Source organism: Balaenoptera musculus, chromosome 8 (genome assembly GCF_009873245.2).
Source record: "Balaenoptera musculus isolate JJ_BM4_2016_0621 chromosome 8, mBalMus1.pri.v3, whole genome shotgun sequence".
Lineage (NCBI taxonomy): Eukaryota > Metazoa > Chordata > Mammalia > Artiodactyla > Balaenopteridae > Balaenoptera > Balaenoptera musculus.
In genome coordinates, this window is record NC_045792.1 from 38,104,755 (window position 1) to 38,124,917 (window position 20,163).

The following is a 20,163-nucleotide window of genomic DNA, read 5'->3' on the forward strand; positions in this document are numbered from 1 at the left end:
AAGGTTACACAGCCAGTACCGGGACACCTTACTCCAGAGCTTACGCTCTTCACCACATTTCCGGGCAGCATTTCAGAAAGCTCTCTCTGGAGGCCATGAGGGTGATGGATCCCAGTGAAGAGAGGGCTGGGGCAAGGAGATCATAAAAGGGGACAGAAATCCCCCAGATGGAAATCCGGGAGAGGTTCTGCGCTAATGCAGTGGTAACAGGGCTGAGGAAGGGATGGGGTCCAGGGAGAATTCAAGGATAACGGAGGCAGAACTCATCTTGGTGACAACTGAACGAGGAGGTGACGGTAAAGATGAGGAAGGACGCAAAATGTCTTCCTGAGAGGCAGAATTCCCAAGGAGAGAGGGGAGTGGGAAAGACAATGAATTCAGCTTGAATTATGTTAGTGTGAGATGCCTGCAGGATACTCATGCAAATACAGTCTGAAACGGAGATGAGGATATAATTTAGGAATGAGGGCAAGGCAAAAATACCATATTTGAGCAATCTCAAAATATGAAGAGAAGATCCTCTGCAAGGGGACCATGGTGAATAATAGCATTTAATGTCTGGGGGAAATGAAGAAGGAAGATGTCAAAAGAGGCTGAGAAAGAACCACCTGAAACCTAGCAGAGAACCACCAGGGATGTGCGGAGCGGCCAAGGAAGAGGAGTTCAGCTCAGGGGGAGTGGTTACTAGTGTCCAAAGCCACCAAAAGCCCCTCCGAATAAGAACAGTAGCTGAATTTGACCTTGGAGAGCTATTTCCATAGCGGCAGAACCGGGTACCAGACTGCTGAGGCTTCAGGAAGGAAGAACTGAAGAGGCACTTGGAGCTAGCTTAGACAACCTTCTAAAGAAATGCGCTAAGGAGGAAAAAGAGGTCGCTTTTCCTGAAGGTGTAGAAAGGTCAAGGCAGGGTTTTTGCTTTCTGTTTGTGTCTGTTTTTAAAACAGTGAGATTTCGGAGACTGAAATACGACTGCACATTAAAGAGAAGGCACCTCTGAAAGGAACTGAAGTTGGATGGTGGGGATGCGGAAATTGTCATCACTGTGAATCAAGCTCCCAGAGTCAGCAGGAGATTCCATCAATAAATGTTTGAGTACCTACTAAATGCTACCCTGGGCATCCAGAAATCAAGAGCTGGGCGTTGAGGAGGGGAGTCAGACCATTCATGTCCCGCCTGTGATAGTCGGCTGCAGGTAAGTGCAGGGAGGGGACCCGGGGGAGAGCGTCCTAAGGAGGTAACTCAGACTACAGGAAGGACCACAGGAGACAGGATGAGGGTCTGAGCCAATCCAGGAACGGCGGAGATGGAGCGGAAGGGACAGGTCCGAAAATTACGTCAGAGGCAGACTCAGCCTGACACACTGGGGGACTTGCTGGATTGCAAAGGAACAGGGACCCTCCTCTGAGCTAAGCAGAAGGGAGATGAGGATGAAGGAAGACAAGTCCCACCTGCTTGTAGTAATCCACATAGGTGATCTCAGTGCCATCCCGCTTCTGGAAGGTGTGCGTGGGCTTCACTGACCAGTCAATGTCATCGATGCGATAGGTTTTGTTATTGTATCTGGTAAAGGCAAGAAATCTTTAAGTTCTTCTCCCAAATCCTACAAGGTAAGTGGCTCTTTCACTATACTTTTAATCCAAAGTATTATTCTCAAGAATTTCAGAAATTATGAAAGATAATAACTCAAGAATAGCCACTTTACAAAAAAAAAAAAAAAAAAGAACAGCTCTTATCTGAGAAAAGCATTAATTAACTCTTCCGTTCACAGGAGGACCTCTACCAGTGGGAGAGTCATTAGACCACCACGTGCTTTTCTCACTGAGATACACTGCCACTTCAGGTAAATCATTGTTACACGTTCAAAGGCTGAAGCACGGCTCAAAACTTTCCCATCAGCTTCTGGTGCCACTCAGATTTTTGGAACTCCCAACTAGTGTTTCTGATAAAAAGTACCCCAAGCAGGCTGATGGACCACCCAATTCTGGAAGCCTGCTTCATCTCCCATCTAGGGCTGGCCCTGGGCAAAACTGCAAAGCAGGTCGGCTAAGATCTTTCTAAGCTCTTTCTCTTCTTCATCAGGTACCGTGTGGCCTGGAACATTCTCTCATGCCACCACAGCCTTGGGACAGAAACCTCCTTGTCAGGTTTCTTCTGGGCTCTGGGTACCTTGCAAGGTGACTTTGAAATAGTGTGATAATCCATGAAGATCATGACAGGAGGATAAGGGGGCGGTGTGGAATTCAACCTGCACCACCTCTCTACTCTGTAACCCAGAAAAACAACTTCAAGTGGAAATTCCAAGCCAAACTAGGAGGAGACTAGTGGGTCCTCTAAATGAAGTGTCCACGGACTAGCAACAGCATAGGCGGGGCTTTCTGGTCCTCACGAAGTCACCTAACTGCCCATGGCTCATTCAGTTTAAATGTGCATTGATGACAAATGTATACACAGACAAACCTAGAGACTTGAAAGGTCTCAGCCTTAACGGCCTCATGATCTTATAGCAGAGATGAGACACGGACCTGACGTTCTGTCCTGTTGTTACTGAATCAAACTTGGGTCTGCTCGCCCATGCGCAGTAAAGCCAGTCTACTGACACATCGGGTCGTGGTGAAGGAAATGTGCATCAGATACTGTTATCTGGGTACTTCAGAGAGGAGCTAAAAAAGAGGATATGGGGCAGAGGTCTGCCTGGGAAGGCCCCATAGGGTCCTGCTTGTTTACACTGTGATGTAATAAAATGAAATAAAATGGCCCTAAAGAGGTGGCTTACAAACACTGGACTTTGGGAATTGCCTGGCGGTCCAGTGGTTAGGACTCCGAGCCTGCATTGCCGAGGGCGCGGGTTCAAATCCCTGGTCAGGGAACTAAGATCTTACAAGCCGCGTGGTGTGGCCAAAACAAGAAAGAAAGAAAAGAAAAGAAAAGAAAGAAAAGAAAGAAAGAAAGAAAGGAAGGAAGGAAGGAAGAAAGAAAGAAAGAAAGAAAGAAAGAGCACTGGGTTTTGGGAGCAGCACAGGGGCGGGAACTGAATAATTCCAACTGAATGGACGGAAGGTGGAAGCTTCAGAAAAGCAGTAATGTTTGAGCTGGACTTTGTGGGAGCAGAAATCTAAAAGGCAGAAATAGGGGTGGGGGAACCAGGCAGAGGGGCTGGAGCAGCAAAATGCAGACCACTGGAGGTTAGGGGAGAGGGTACAGCAGGAGGTAAGGAAGGACCAGGTCAGACTGTGGACCACCAAGCACGCCCCTAGAGGAAGCCAGCACTCTAGACCATTGAGAACGCTCAGGTCTATAACAGGTGAGTGGACTGATCAGATCTGGGCTCAGGCCAGTGCCCTGTTCCCACGTGGCATGCATAATGCCTTCTCTAGAGAAAAGTCAATTTAAATGCAGGCTTTTACCTGGTAAGGACAATGAGCCCAATCAGCTGTTTCTCACACGTCTGGGTACAGCAGGACATGCCAGTTTTGTGGCAGAGATCCGTCATGAATTCTAGAACAGTCTCATTCCTGAGTATTTTATAACTCACATCAGCACCAAACAGGAGCTTGCTTTCAAAATGTGACACAGAAATGGCAAACCCAGGCCAAAGGGACAATCTTCAAAAAAAATAAATAAATAAAAAAATTTTAATAAATAAAAAATTTTAAAAAATGTTTAAATGTTTGTATCAGGAAACAATAAACATTTTAAAATGGCGACTTACATTCCAATTCTCTAGATTTTATGAAACAGTTTTTCTTTAATCTGATTTCTTTCAGTGGCTGACTTAACACTTCAGTTATTTCCAGCTGGAGTGTCTTTAAACATATATTTAGGATAAAATACATTCCTGTAGAGCTGCATTCTTTGACCTTGATACTACTGACATTTGGACTGGATAATTCTTTGTCAGGGGCTGTCGTGTGCATTGCAGGATGTTTAGCAATACCCCTGGCCTCCACCCACTAGATGCCAGTATCAGCCCCCAAACTGTGACCACCAAAAATATCTCCAGACATTGCCACATGTCCCCTGGGGAGCAAAATCGCCTCTGGCTGAGAGTACAGCTGTAGGATTAAAATGTTTATGGGGGGATCCATCCCAGCATGAAAACATCTAGGTTCAGAAAAGCACACTGACTCAATGGTGAAGACAATGACTACACTTAATAATGAGATTAAGAAATAATCTAAGTGATACCACGTACAGACATACAAGGGAAACTGTAGCAGTGGCTACATCCCCTTTGCACATTTATGAATATCATCGTCTGAAGTCTTGAATAAGAAAACGTTATGGAAATGGCATGAAAGAATAGACAAATATTTGTAAAAAATCATTTCAGTTTATATTTTGTGGACTTCATTCGCTGTTGATACTCATGCCAGCTTTCAGGCCAAGCATATGCACGAGGACCAGCTCTAGCTCAGCACAACACTGGGCCCACGAGGATTTCTAATCCAGGGGGAGAGATAAGTGACAGGGGTGAATGAATAGGATGCTTTAGACAGACCACTCTGACACACTGAATTAACATACAGAAACCCTGCCCTTCTCCTCTACCCGGCAGAAGCCAAACACCCTGCCTCCACTTTCTATCTTTTCTGTACAGATCTCCCTCGACTTATGCTGGGTTTTCATCTTGATAAACCCATCGTAAGTTGAAAATATCCTCAGTCGAAAATGCATTTAATACACCTAACCTACCGAACACCATAGCCTAGCCAACCTTAACGTGCTCAGAACGCTTCCTTTAGCTGACAGCTGGGCAAAATTATCAAACACAAGCCTATTTTATCAGAAAGTGTTGAATATCTCGTGTCATTTATTGGATACTGTACTGAAAGTGAAAAAAGAGAATGGTTTGTGTGGGTCCAGCATGGTCGTAAGTGTGTCGGTCGTTTACCCCTCGTGATCGGGTGGCTCCCTGGAGCCGTGGGCTGCCGCCGCCCGGCCTCACCCAGCGAGTATCATCTCCACATCCGCTAGCCCGGGAAAGAGGTCAAAGTTCACGATTTGAGGGTATGGTTTCTACTGAATGTGCATGGCTTGCACATCATCATCATAAAGTCGAAATATTGTAAATCGAAACACTGTAAGGCAGGGACCGTCCGAACTTCTCCGTTTGCTTCGTGTCTGTCTTTGGGTTACTGGCTGCCTCCGTCTTTGGCACAGCTACTTATCTTGGAGAGCTGAGTAACAACCAGTTCAAGACACAGCCGATCACATTCCCTGCAGCATCTACCTCCCAGTGTAGGGTAAAAATCCTGCAAGTGTTCCTAACAGTTCACTAGGGCAGCTTAGCCGGCGTGTGTGTCTGACATCTGCTTACCCAATAATTTCCAATCGACCACCCTGGCTGTTGTGTTAACATTCTATCAGCAAGAAAACAGAGCCCAGCTACGTGGTATAACGTAATAGAGCTTATTCTTGCTCTCATTACGACTTGTCATACACAGAAAACTCAGTTTCTGAATTCCTTCTAGGATTTATGATATGACCATAGCACACTAATGTAAGAAAACAGGCTGCTAGCTTTTGACATTCACCATTCTATAAAGAACTTGAAATTTTTAAAAATTCATTACTTTTCATACCACAGAATCTCTCATAGGAGGCATAATGGTATAATATTGCAATCATAAATTATGCTGTTCACATTATAACAATTTCAGAGTAACAGAAAACATAAATAAACCTACTTGTGCCGGGGAATTTCACTGGCTCCGAAGGCTTATAGAAGTTCCTGCCAATTTGGTTACATGGACACTTTTTAAGATCCTGCAAGTATATATTTTTAAAATCTGTTAAAACAACCGTGGATAACAGTATACTTCCAAGTTTGTATGCATGCTGAAAGAAAAATAGTAGAAAAGTCCAGAACTCTTATTGTTATAATACTGGAAGGTTTAGCTGCTAAATATACATATGAGTGTATATACAAGAACTATCACTTCATATTTGGGAATGACACAATTGAAATTAGTTTCTATCTTTCTGGGGCATTAACTGCAATATAAAATATTAAGAATAAGTAGGTGGTCACTTTCCAGTTATGACTGTGATTGTACACATTCTGGTTGGTGGGGGATGAGGTGAGAAAGGCCATGTCCACAGGCTCTCTGGCCTCTTTCTTATTCTGAGATGAAGAGGCTGTTTCTCTTCTTTTTCTTTCTTTTTTATTTTTGTAGAGTATAATTTACAATGTTGTGTTAGTTTCAGGTGTACAACAAAGTGATTCAGTTATATCTATTCTTTTTCAGATTCTTTTCTATTATAGGTTATTACAAGATATTGAATAGAGTTCCCTGTGCCATACAGTAGGTCCTTGTTGTTTATTTTACATATAGTAGTGTGTATATGTTAATCCCAAACTCTTAATTTATCTCTCCCCCCCGCATCCCCTTTGGTAACCATAAATTTGTTTCCTATGTCTGTGGGTCTATTTCTGTTTTGTAAATAAGTTCATTTGTATCATTTCTTTAGATTCCACATAAAAGCAATATCGTATGATATTTGTCTCTCTCTGCCTGGCTTACTTCACTGAGTATGATCATCTCTAGGTCCATCCATATTGCCGCAGATGGCATTATTTCATTCTTTTTTATGGCTGAGTAATACTCCATTGTATATATATACCACATCTTTATCCATTCATCTCTCGATGGACATTTAGGTTGCTTCCATGTCTTGGCTATTATAAATAGTGCTGCTATGAACATTGGGGTGCATGTCTCTTTTCGAATTAGAGTTTTCTCCACGTATATATACCCAGGAGTGGGACTGCTGGGTCATATGGTAATTCTATTTTTAGTTTCTTAAGGAACCTCCATACTGTTCTCCATAGCGGCTGCACCAATTTACATTCCCGGGGAGGCTGTTTCTAATGAGGCTATTCAGGCTTCCCAGTGCTACCAAATGACAAGGTTGCCTCTTCAGCAACTAATCCTGGTCACCTTTGTAACGTGACACATCACTGATCTGAGGCTGCCCCATGCATGGGGGAAGCGGGAGGAGTTTTCAAGTCCGAAAACAGGGGTTCCAACTGCAACGATTTTTGGCTAGCCAATGTCATCTGAGCCTCAGTCCCCTTATCTGTAAAATGGGGATTTTAATCACACCTGCCTCAGGGCTCTCGAGTAAGGATAAGGAAGCTACTACCACCACACAGAGAGCTTTGTCACTGCAAGCACCTTCCAAACGTCAGCTGACTTAAAATAGTCCCTCTCAGGGGGGCATATTCAAGACTGGCTGCTGGAGAGCATTTTTACAGTGCTGAGCTGAGGCCCAGATATGATCTAAAGATGCTCGGCAAGATGTCTGACTAGAATTAGGAAACAATGTTATCTGTGTGATGAAAGTTCCTTTACGTGCCCTACTCAGCAAAATCCCAAACTCCCCTGTCCTCGTCCTGTCCAGAGGCCACTGTTGAGTGGAGGGCTCAAATCTTAGGTTTTTAAAACACTCATCCTAGTGAATCCACACCAATAGCAGGGAAAACGGTGTTCTCAAGTTTTCATGCTCCCACGTGTCATCTCGGAAGCTTGCTAAAATGGTGATTTTTAGGCCCACTCACGAAGTCTATTCACTAGGTCCAGTGAGGGGCTAGGAATCTGCATTTTGTCGAGTCCCCACCCACATCCAAGATACACGGAGCAAGTTGATCCTCAAGGTCAGTTTGAAGAACACTGAAAAGTTGGTGACAACCTTCCTTCGGCCCCCAGGGACAACACGGGGAAGGAAAAGGGGGCTAGAGGCAAGTGAGAGCAGAAAGCAGATGGTGATGGCCTTTCACACCTAAAATAAATCAGCCAGGAGAAAAACCAATCCTTCACTTTACTGACCGAGACACACGCCATCTTTTAAGTCTGGCGGTGGAGGCTGGGTGTGGGTACAGAAAAAGAAGAAAAGGGAAGAGGCACCTGCCCTGCGGCCACTGAGACATCACAACCCTTGAGTCCTTTGTCTCAACACAGATGATACTGGGTAGTGACAGAGGTGCCAGTTTGAGGCCGTGATGGACTGCGGTGTGTATTATTGCACAAGTACATGAAAGGATATGGAAAATTTCCCTAAACATGACATTGCTGCTGGCACACTGCCTACAAAGTGGTTAATACTTTTAGTACCCAGGCTCTACGATGACAGGCATCCTTAGCCTAAATTAAATTCACATTTAAGGCACTTTACTTCTTGAAGATGATACTGAAGACCTGGATGCACACGGGAGAACTTGCCGGCAGCTCCCTCGTCAGACTGATAGTCATCTTTACAGTCTCGCCTCTTTGAGTTTCACTTGACAATTCCATGACCTGGAAAAAGAAGTACTTAAAATGCACTCTACGGATTATCCTCAAGTGCACAGAACGCGGATATGCTAGAGCCGTCACAACTTAATAGGCATTAACAAAAACAAAACTGCAGGTGTTAGTAATGTAATAATCTAATGATTATGTTTGGAAGGTTTTTTTGGCTGTATTTTGCTAATACCAGAAAAGCAACACATCTCTTTCCTCTCGAACTTCTTAATAGAGAATCAAAACCAGCCTCGGGTTCAAAGATTCAATCCAAAGAGAATCCAGAGCAGCGGTTCTTGACCTTTTTGGGGAGTGGGGGTGGGAAGACAGGTCACAACCTACTTTGAGAGTCTGATAAAAGTTACAGACATTCTCCAAAGAAAATGTCACATATTTATATACAGCAACAATGTATATAATGTACCCATTTCCAGACGTTCATGGATGCCCAGAAGCCTACTAATGAACTTTCCTGCCCATCCTGGGTTCATGGATTTCAGAGGGAAGCCTCTCAAAAGTTCATTCAAAAAAACAGAGGAACAGAGAAGAAGAAAGCAAAGGATAGGGAACAGACGAGAGGGAAACGTAAATGTGGAAAGAGAGAGGAGAAAATGGTGAAAGTTTAAACAGATATGAAATCTGATTTTATTAACTTTTGAAAGGTCTAGAGAAATCCCTAGGGTTCTTATAATCTGGAACAACGTTCTAACAATTATAATGAATGCATGAATAGGTCTTTATACCAGATGCCTAACTAAATTTAAAGCTCTTCAGATCAGGGAGAGCTCAGTATAGATTTCTGCAATAAAAAACGACAAATCAGTCAGTAAAAATCTATGATCAAGGGTTTTGCAGAAGGGTAAGGAATTAGAAGAGGTCAGTTTATTAGCAGGCATTTATGTATTTTACCCCTACTTTCCATGGTGAAAGTGTAGTTTTAATGGCTTTTAGGTTGAACCAAGAATGTAGGGCAGGGATAGTTCACTTCAGGGAAACAAAGAGAAATCCTTTCACAGGGGATGAAATATTTCATTGAGGCGTTTCTTGCTTCAGATAAAACTGTACAGAAGTCAGAGGTGGCGAGCTGCAGGAAGAGCTTATCAACATCCAGAAGTCTAATGGGCAGGAGATGGGGGAGCGGCCCTCAGACTGCTGCCAGGATCTCAGGACAAAGGCGTAAGCCAACAAAGTATGTTGGGATGAGTGGCTGGCAGCAGACGGTGCCCACTCAGAGCTTTATTCAGGAACCGCATTCCTAACAGCCACCAAAGAGCAAAATCATCAGCACCCCCTGCACTTGCCCCACCAAACACCACTCCTCCTTGCTTCCTGCCTGTTGTGAATCCCACACCCTCACTCTCAGAGTGCGCTTTCACTTCCTCCTCTCCATCCACTTATCTAATGGGTTGGCAAGTCTTAGCCCTTCTACACCAGCAATTTCTCTACTCCATTTCAGCTGTTCCAATACCAATATTTACCACCGAGCCCAAGAGCACGTGACGTGGAGTTGCACAGACCCTGGTTCTCTGCCTCTTGCAGCCTGTATGATGCGGAGCAAGTTACTGCAACTCTTTAAGACCTTTTCCCATCTCTAACATGGGAGTGAGACCAGGATAACGAAGATTAAATGGGGTAATTCATGGATCTTATCCCTATCCTTTGCAGTGCTTTGTACCTTTGTTCAAGTTCTTTCGACAGCCTGCCTGGATTATTCCAGTGGCACTTTATTAATCTTCCCACTTTGTTCTGTCAGCCATTCAACAGGATGTGATCAGAGTCACTGAAATTTAACACAGCTCTATGGAACCTCTCCCTCAAAGGCTTCAGTGATCCACGGAGGACAGCTCCTGTTCCTCAGCAGGACATTCAAAGTTCTCCCTACCTTTGGAGCCACAACTTGCAATCCTTCCCAGCTAAGCCTGAACAACCAGAAGTTTCTAAACTATGCCCTTCACTTCCTATCTTTGTGTCTTTGCTCCTTCTGGGCCTCCCCATCTCCCCCTTCACTAATTCAAATCCTGCCCGGGAGATAAATTAATGACCATTCCCACTGAAGTGTCCTGCTGGGAATAACCTTTCCTTTCATCAGCTCTTTTTGAAGACCTTGGGTAAGACACTTAACCTCTCTAAGGCTCCAGGGGTGATGAGAGGATTAAATGAGTTCATGCATACAAGTAGCCTTGGCAGAGTAAGTGCTCATCAAATGTAATCCAGTGGTAGGTGGGACATAAAATACAGATCTGCTCATCTCAAGAGAGCTGTGCTGGGGCTAGTCCAGAGAACAACCAAGCAGAGCACCTAACACCTCGTAAATGCTCGATAAATGCTAGCACAACAAAACCACTAATTATTATTATGCCGCTTATGTCATTCTACCTTGCACTGCATTTATTTGTAAATAACTTCAGTACTAAATGGAAATGTTTTTGACAACAAGAACCTTGTTTTATTTATCCTGGTTTCCTCCAAGGTGCCAGCACCCTGCCTGGTACACCGTAGGTTCTTTACAAATGCAGAAGGAATGCATGAGAGTGGCAAATAGATGTGACCGGTGACAGCAACCTGGGTCGTGGCCACAGATGCACAGATGGGGTCTGAAAGACAGTGGAAGGCCAGGAGGCAGCAGAACAGGACTTCTAGAACTGCACTATTTGGGGGTGCAATGAGTGAATCAGTGGAGGGGCTCTTTCCATGAAAATAAGCATCCTATAAAGTGTGTAGGGGATGGATGAGAGTACAGGATTAAGCCTGACTCAGTATTAAGACCAGAAGAAAAAGGTGAGACTAGCAACCTTTGTTAGGACACGGTTTCTTTTTACTATCTCATTTTTACTGTCATTAGGTGGCAGGTCATATGTTGATAGGTAATAAGACAACACTCCTCTGTCTAAATCTAGTATCCCCTGTGTCTGGAAAATAGAAGCAACAGGTCTGATCTGTCACACCACGTTTTCACCATCTATTTACTCCCTGCCTCCTCATTAGACTCCATGCCCAACGATAAGAAGATGTGTGGCACATACTACATGCTCACTTTGAATAAGAAATAAGTAATATCAACTTATTCCTAGCATCTGTAGAGTAAAATTCCTCCACGTTCATTAGGTTAAATTGAAGAAAGCTGGACCATTCAAGGGGGCTATATGATTTTAATATATCCAAATTTCCGAACTGTTACTACAAATGTATTTAGAAGAGCAAGATCTTTAATGATAGTAATACCCTTGAAATATATCATTTAAGCATGAGAGGCCATATCAGCATGCTATCAACATCTAGTCATAGGACAAAATATTGAGGGATCAATAAGGACTCATGACGAATAAAAATGTTTCTAAATTTACAGATCCAGATTTTCCAAGTCCTTAAATTTAATCATATGGCATAATTTTTAAACTCCATATTCAGATGAAATAAACACTCAAGTAGCTCCTATAAATCTCACAGTCTCATAAAAGGAAAAAGATTCCAAGAGTGCTCAGAAACACACTTCTTGAGGAAATTAACAAAGATACACATGGAATCTAGAAATTTACATTTATGCTCTTGGTGTTCAAAATGCTGAACTAAAAAAAAAAAAGATTAAGCTTTCCAAGGGATAGAAGCGTCAAGTTTTAATCCAATACTCTGTTTTAATTTTTCATACAGAAATCAGTTCTTTCTCATAATTTTAATACTGCTTTAGAACAAAGTGTATGATAAAAACCTCAATACCAATATCTTGATCTTAGGGCTAAAAATGTGGAAGGCGTAAAAAAATAAAAATAAAAAAAGAATAAAGGGCTATGAATCTTGCAATTGTCATATCCAATGGTCATAACCATTAAAAAATATCCTTAAGATTGACATAAATAACTCCTATTTCATATGATGGAACAAGTCATGAAAGAAATGACAGTTTTAGAATCAGGATTGATGTAAAGTTCTTTGGACACGTGGACACAATGTGCAGAAGCAAAAAAATGTAGAGTAAATTTAAAGCTCTTAGGCCATAGGCTAAATGGTGTTTTTTAAACTTTTTTTTTTTTTTTTTTTTGGCTGCCCCTGTGCAACATGTAGGATTCCCCAACCAGGGATCAAACCCGTGCCCCCTGCATTGGGAACTCGGAGTCTTAACCACTGGACCACCAGGGAAGTCCCTGTTACTTAAACTCTTGCCTATTTGGGGAAAAGTTTAAAAGGATTCCTATTTCAAGGACACTTTGCCTTTAAAAAAGTAGTTGAAAAAGCAGTGTTTGTATTAACAGCTCTTCTTTTTTAAATGCCAGACCATCAGCTTCTTACTTAAGAAATCAATTCTGATGAGGTCTTAATTAAGAAGCCTTTCGCTCTCAGGCACGGGAATAGGAAAGAGAAAAGGAGTGAGTGATATCCTCATTCCAACTGTCATGGAAATCAGCTAACCTCTAAAATCTACATGAAGGAGTATCAATATACGCACACATGTGTGTATTAAAAAATTAACCGTACTATACCTTTTCTTCTAGCTTTTGGGAGAGAAAAAGGATGACACCATCAAATGCTTTGGCTTTGTTGGAAAGTTCCCTGCGACTATAAAGCAGAGCAGTTCTCAGCCTTCTAGATTCTATATCTGGACTATATGTCACATGATACTGGTATAGCCGCCAGTCCTGGGGCAAGTCCAGATTAAAAAGATTTGTGACCAGTTTCACAGGTATTCCACTGGAACCTGAAGAAAACAAATAAAAAACATGTTTTAACCAAAAAGAAAAAAAGAAAAAAATCACATCGTGTTCATATTAATTGCAGCATTCAAAAAATTTATTTGCATATGCATAATTGTTGCTAGGAAGCAAGGATTCTTGTTCAGTGACACAAGGTAAGCTCTAGTAACCAGCTGCCTGATAACCTTAGGGAGCCCTGCAAGCAAAAGGATCCTGTGTAAGGCAGGCCTCACAGGAACCTGAGAGCAGACACTGACATTCTTGTTTTGGGGAGAAAAGAAACATCTGAATTCAACTACCCTAGGACTCCTTCCAAAGCTTGCCTTCCAGCTGATTCTCAAATCGATCAAGTAAGTGTTTTGTAACCAAGCAGGACCCCCATGGGGCCTCCCCCATTTCCTCTGCTTTAGCTCCTCTCTGTGAAGTACCTTGGTAATAGCATCTAGTGCACATTTCCTGAATTGTTTTACAGATGCTAAAACCCCTACCAAATGGAAGAAATTAACTACTTGATGACCATTAGCTCCCTCCAGACCTACTGGCACCAAAGGATTGATAATGTTAACCCGTTACCTCACCATCAACCAACCAGAGAATTGTGCAGGAGCTGATCACAGACCCTGGGGCGCCTCTCTTTCACTTTGCCTTTAAACATGCTTTGCTGAAACCCTCGGGGAAGTTTGGGCTTCTTGAGCACTAGCTGTCCTAGACTCCTTGCACGGCGCCTCACAATAAACTGCTGCACTTTCCTTCACCACAGCCCAATGTCAGTAGATTGGCTTTACTGAGCATGGGGGAAGGGACCCAAGTTTAGTTCGGTAACAGTTTCAGATGCTGCTCTAGAATTATGGTGCTCTCAGATTATAAAGAAACTCTCCAGTTTTTATCACGAATACAACCCCCATCCCCTTGGAAATCCAGATAATCAAAAGTTCACCATACTTCGGAAAATTCTGAAATCACTTCATTCAGTGATTAGATGGCTCTGTAGGTCCCAGCGAAGGCCCCCCAGAGATAAGGGGGCGACTGGGGATGGAAGAAGAGATTTTACATCTTCCCTGTGTGAGAACAGACAGGGCTCTGGGCTTCTGTTTTTTTGCAGGCACAGGGAGGCCATGTGGGCTTCCAGGAATTCCATCCCCTACAGAATTTTTATTCACCTCTTCAAAATCTACAGGACAAATTCAGAGATGGCCACGTTGTAGCTGGTCAGTGCCCAGGATGGCATAAACTCCATCCAGGACAGACTCTAGGAGGGCAGAAAGGAAGTACTTCTCACCTCTCCTTGGAGGGAATCATCCAGTGTTTGTCTTATAGGAAAGAATTATCAAATAGTCACTATTTGCCTTTCTGGTGGAGGAAGTGGAAACGTGAGCCCTGAGGTGGTGAGGAAGAAAAAGTATCATGTATACCTTACGTAGTATTCCCTCAGTTTTGACCTGTGTGTCTACTGAGAAATAATGCACAACCTAAAAGGTTATGAGTTATGTTTTATTCAGCGGACAAAACTGAGGGCTTAAGCCCAGGACACAGCATCTCAGTTCTGAGGGACCGCTCGGAAGAGGTAAGGGAAGAGCCAGGATATAGAGGAGTTTTTGCAACAAAGACCAGGTAGTAGGAACGTCACAAGATTACTTTTAATTAAGGAAAACCATATGTCTCGAGTTAATGAATTTAGCGCTTTTCTATGTTCGGGAAGATGCAAAAGTCAGGGCTCACTGAAATCATTCCTTTGATATGCACCTCAGCTATCTGGGGTCAGTATCCTGTTCTTTCCCACCCTGAGTCTCCTTAGGGTGCATCATTGGAGGGTGGCTGCAGTGACTGAAGACTTGGCAGCCGGCGCCCCGTGTGTCTCCATCCTGAGTTCCCTCCGGGCTCACCGTGGGAGCGGCTGCAGTGGTTTCACGGCTGCAACATCTTTTGCGTACTGATGTGGCGGGCCATATTTTTTTCATTGATGTGTAAATATCCAGTAGGAACAAGGAATCTTTGTGCTATTTTAATTAAAGAAAAGGGTTTTTTTTTTTTTGTTCTCCCAGAGGACATGGCAACATATTTTAGCTGCTCATATTAATGGACAAAGAGAAGTCATCTAGAATATCAGAGCTGGCAATACCCTTTAAGACCACTTACACCAGTGTGTTCAAACTGTAATCATGACCCATTAGTGCTGCAGTTATGAAAGTAAGTGAGGTGAACCATCATGTTTCACAGAAAAAACTAGAATACGATAGAATGGATCCGAGTGCCCTGCCCATAGGAAGGGCAAGCATTGTTTCATGAACTTTGTTTCAGTTGTGTTTGTGTAGTGTGTGCATGCTGGAGAACAATTTATGTACTTATTTTTGCTGCATGGTTTGAAAGAGTTTGAAAAAGACTGATCTGCATCAGTGAGTCTTAACTTTTAGAGGGAGTTACAAAGCCTTTTGAGAATCCTATGAAAACAACAGGTCTACTTTTCCTGAAAATACACATGCAATCCTAGGTGCAATTTCAGGGGTAAGCCAGAATCTGCGTAAAGAATTCCCAAATAGGCTACATTTTTCTTTTTAGACCTGAGTCCAGAAAGGTTATTACCCATATAGGAAAAAGATTGGGAAAGAGACAAAGCATCTTTGCTGACCCCACCTCAGGTGTAGGAGAAAGGTTTTCAACAAGTGAAATGTAGTTTTGGAGAAAATGTTACTCTTCCTATTAATGAATAAGAGAGAATTAAGGCTAAACAACTAGTGTCTAGATAATGCTTGAATATAGCAGATGTTCAATACATATGTTTTAAGTCAATATATGAACTTGTTTATTAAATTTAAATAGAATTTCTAAGCAAAATTTGGTAACATTAAAAAAAAAAGTAGGAAATTCCCTGGCAGTCCAGTGGTTAGGACTCCGTGCTTCCACTGCAGGGGCTCTGGGTTCAATCCCTGGTCGGGGAACTAAGATCCCACAAGCAGCATGGCATGGCCAAAAAAATAAATAAATAAAAATTTAAAAGTAAGTAACATGAAGACTGGGTACCTCTTTTGCAATCTCTCACATGGGCCAATTTCTCTCTGGTACAGACACTCAAATCCATCATCTCTCGTCTGATTTTCCCACCTCTTTCCTTGACGGTACATCCAGCATCACCAGAAGATAGACCACCCTCATCTAAAATATGAAGAGAACACCAAAATGTTATATATTATTAATATTATATACATCAATAACATTTCATGCTAGTGATATCGTTTACAACTATCATATCAAAAATGCATCTAGGGCACCCTGGTGGCGCAGTGGTTGAGAATCTGCCTGCCAATGCAGGGGACACGGGTTCGAGCCCTGGTCCGGGAAGATCCCACATGCCGCGGAGCAACTAGGCCCGTGAGCCACAACTACTGAGCCTGCGCGTCTGGAGCCTGTGCCCCGCAACAAGAGAGGCCGCGACAGTGAAAGGCCCGTGTAGCGCGATGAAGAGTGGCCCCCGCTTGCCACAACTAGAGAAAGCCCTCACATAGAAACGAAGACCCAACACAGCCAAAAATAAAATAAATAAATAAAAGTCAGGAGCTCTTTAAAAAAAAAAAAAAAAATGCATCTAGAGGGAATTCCTTGGCAGTCCAGTGGTTAGGACTCCGAGCTCTCACTGTCAAGGGCACCAGGTTCAATGCCTGGTCAGGGAACTAAGATCCCGCATGCCGCTCGGCACAGCCGGGAAAAAGATGCATCTAGAACCAAAGCTCAGATTTTTGTGGCTTTTAATAAAACTGGCCTACATTGCTGAAACAGTCATGACTATACAGAAGTCTGCAGCCTGAAAATTGAAAACTGGTGAAGGAAGCATGGCATGTTTTGTTTAGAAATAACAGACTCTGAGTTAGTTCTACCTACTAACATTCGGGGCTGACCTGATTCTCCTCTGGCTAAGGAGAAAGCTCTATCTCCCTATATCCCACTCCACACCCATTTATGGAGGGCTGGTCTCCCTCCTGTAGCTCTTGTGTTAACACCCAAAGAATTACAGACTAAGATTGGCCACATCAACTTCTGTACAGATTGGGGCTGAACCTTTCCCCTTTCTCAATCACAAGAAGAGAAATGCCCATACGCTGCCATCAGTGTTTATGCTAGATCATTCCCCTGAGAATGAAAGTCAGCATGTCACCTTGGGACGTGTCACTTACTGTTAGGTTCTAGAAAATGGGAAATTAAAATCTGTTTCCTGATGAATATTTTCTTTTTTAAATGAGTACAAAAAGGTGCTAATTTTTTTGGATACAACTTTGGCACTTTGAAATGTGAAAATATAAATTTTATATTACAGAATTATTACTACAAGGTAATGTGACTAATAGTATGACAAACCTCTAGGACACTGGCTTGGCCACTGTCCTTTGATACAGTCACCGTATGCAACTACCCCAAATGGCGCTGCCCACTTGCCCAAAGCTGCTGCCCATACCCTTCTCAGTGGAGTTGGAGTCTCCCAGGAAAATCACAAAATTTATTTAATTTTTAAAAAATTCAATTATTCTCACTAGATTATCTGTATCATTTACCGCTCTTGGTTTCAAAAGATGTTTGGTGGTTTCTAAAAATTCAATCTGCCATAGAACAGTAGTTCCCAGAGTCTGGGGGGGGAGGGGCAAATGAGGAGTTATGTTTAATGGGTACAGAGTTTCAGTTTTTGTAAGATGAAAAACTGTTCTAGAGACAGATGGTGGTGATGGTTGCACAACAATGTGAATGTCCTCAATGCCACTGGACTGTACACTTAAACACTGTTAAAATGGTCAACTTTATATTATACCTATTTTACCACAATTTTTAAAAATAAAAAAAAAATCAGTCTACCCCCAAAGGATAAAGAGTTTCCATCACTTGCTAGTCACAAGAAGGCACAGAAGATGTGAAGGAAATTCCCAAAGAAATGTTGGAATAACACTTGAATGGTGGCAGTAGGGCTGGAATTATGGGACAATACATTTCTACTGTTTAAGCCACCCAGTCTGTGGTACTTTGTCACGGCAGCCCTAGCAAATTAGTGCATTGGGCATGCCAACTTATACTGTGTGGCAGGGGCTACTTGGACTAGCACGTTGACAAGTATCTTGAGGCCAAACCTGGATTTGCAGGGAAGAGAGCCACCATCAAATGGTGAGGTCTACCGTGGGTGGGGAAGGAAGAAGAGAGAAGGGGCAACAGGCATGCGAGGTTACTACCATCCCTGCAAGGCAATGGTATTGGCATTTATATGGCATAAAGAATTTAAAAATATGTTTTCAAAATTATTCAGTAAACAGACAGAATCAGAAAAACTGGTTTCCTAGTATCTGGGGGTTCCCAACTGCTAAGCACCATCAGGAAATTCAGTGGCAGATTCTGTGTTTGGAAGTCCCAAAGAAACACAACAAACACAGGGGGATCCTTCAGAAAAGGAAGATAAGATGCTCAAGAAGTGAGTCTGCTGCTGAAAGGCTTAGGAGAGTCACTCCTATTCCATTCAGATGGGACGGAACTGGATGGAACAGACAGAGCTGCACTTACATTTCTGTGAAATCCTGCTTGTTCCCACGTGGTCACTGCTAGAAGATGCTTCACTGTCACTAAGAGCAACAGACAGAGGCTAAAACGGGGAAAAAAAATGTTTGGTCAGATTTAAGATGTTAAGTCATAAACTAAAACTTTATCACAAGATGAGAATGGTATCACGTCCTATGTCATTAGATTACCACGAGCTAGGAAAAGAAAATGTTGGCAGGTAAGATGCTTGAGAGAGGAGAAAAGATTGCCCATTTTAGAAAAAAGATAAGGACAAGCTCCGGTTTTCCCCATTCATCAATCTTTGATTTCAGTGCCAACTGTGAGCCAGATACAGCCCTTAGCCCCTGGAGGTGGAAAGAGGCAGAAGTGTGATCCTTGCACCCGAGGAGCTCATCAGATGGAAGGTGGTACAGGTGATCGCAGACTTCATGCTTCTGTAGCCTTCAGACATGGGGCCTCTGATGTGAACATATTTGTAGCAAGAAAATAAACTGAGCCCAGAGGATCTGGGCCACCAGCTCAGATGATGACTCTCCTGAATAAACTGGTCCAAAAGTTCACAAAACAGGTGAAGGGAACCATTCATATTTTCTCTTCAGGGTAATTACTTCTCTGTTCAAGAAGGTATAAATCAGCCTGCTAAAAAAAAAATGGGTGATACCAAGAGAAGACCTCTCTATGAGAGTAAAGGCATAATGACCACAGACTACTCACTTGAACACTTCTGGTCTAAGATATTGCTCCAAATACTGAGTTTTTACTAAGTATTGCTCCAAATACTACATGTAGTTGTAACATCACTCAAAAATTGCTGGTTTGCCACTCAATTCAACCTAGTTGCCTGAGTCTAATAAGGAGCCCTATGCACAGTGGTTGCTCAAGAAACAGTGGTTGATTCTAAACTTCATTTGTGTCTGAGATTATTTCTTTTTATATATAAATTAGCGAGACAGATCATATTAGATTATATACCACATAATGGTACCTTTGAAGGGACAGCCATTTTCACGAGGAGACTTACAAATGAAGTAATTAAAACTTAATGATATACTTGCCTCCCATTTTCAGCCCTTTTCACTGACCAAAATATCTATATTAATATCTTACTCAGATAAGCTCCCCAACAGGGAAAAAAAAAAAATGTGAGAAACCCTGGAAGGACTCAAAGTTGAAAGAGAAGATAAGCCACTACTTCGTAGCAGAGAGGAAGAGATATCTGCCAAGGAAGGCGGTGTCCACGAAGGAAACAGAGGTAGGAGTGAGCGAGACGATGCCAGCTGCTAAGCTTTCTACCCACCGACGGCGAGGCCTGCATGCGCCCCACCTCCGCGGCGCTGGGGCTGCGGGCCATGCCTCGCGCCCTTACGCGGGCCCGGCCGTTCATGTTCCAGATGCGCCCAGAGTGACTTCAAAGGCAGCCAAGTCTCAACAAGGGTATTTTGTCACCGGTACTCAGATGACAAGGCTGCGACGGAAGCCGTGGAGGTAGTGGATCTCTGGGTCCGGGGCTGGAATCGCAGCCGAGGCTCACGAGTGGGTGGAGCCGCGCGCACAGCCCACCAGCGTCCCGTGGTAGGGGCGGGGCGGGGCGAGCACGTGGGCGGGAGGCCGCCGGAGGACTGCGGCCAGACTTCTCTTTTTGTCCACGCCCCCCGCCATATTTGGCATTA

The 20,163-nt window shown here is 43.1% G+C and overlaps 1 protein-coding gene across 1 annotated transcript in view; it reads right to left on the bottom strand.

Annotated features, from left to right (window-relative positions):
- PIWIL4 (piwi like RNA-mediated gene silencing 4) overlaps positions 1-19,877 on the bottom strand; it is a 40,402-nt gene extending 20,525 nt beyond the window's left edge. The window contains 9 exon segments of the mRNA XM_036861535.1: positions 1,449-1,560; positions 3,405-3,602; positions 5,688-5,706; positions 5,709-5,766; positions 8,160-8,297; positions 12,758-12,972; positions 15,986-16,117; positions 18,497-18,575; positions 19,791-19,877. Coding sequence (XP_036717430.1) covers positions 1,449-1,560; positions 3,405-3,602; positions 5,688-5,706; positions 5,709-5,766; positions 8,160-8,297; positions 12,758-12,972; positions 15,986-16,117; positions 18,497-18,575; positions 19,791-19,877 — 1,038 coding nt within the window.
- Positions 19,878-20,163: the final 286 nt, after the last annotated feature.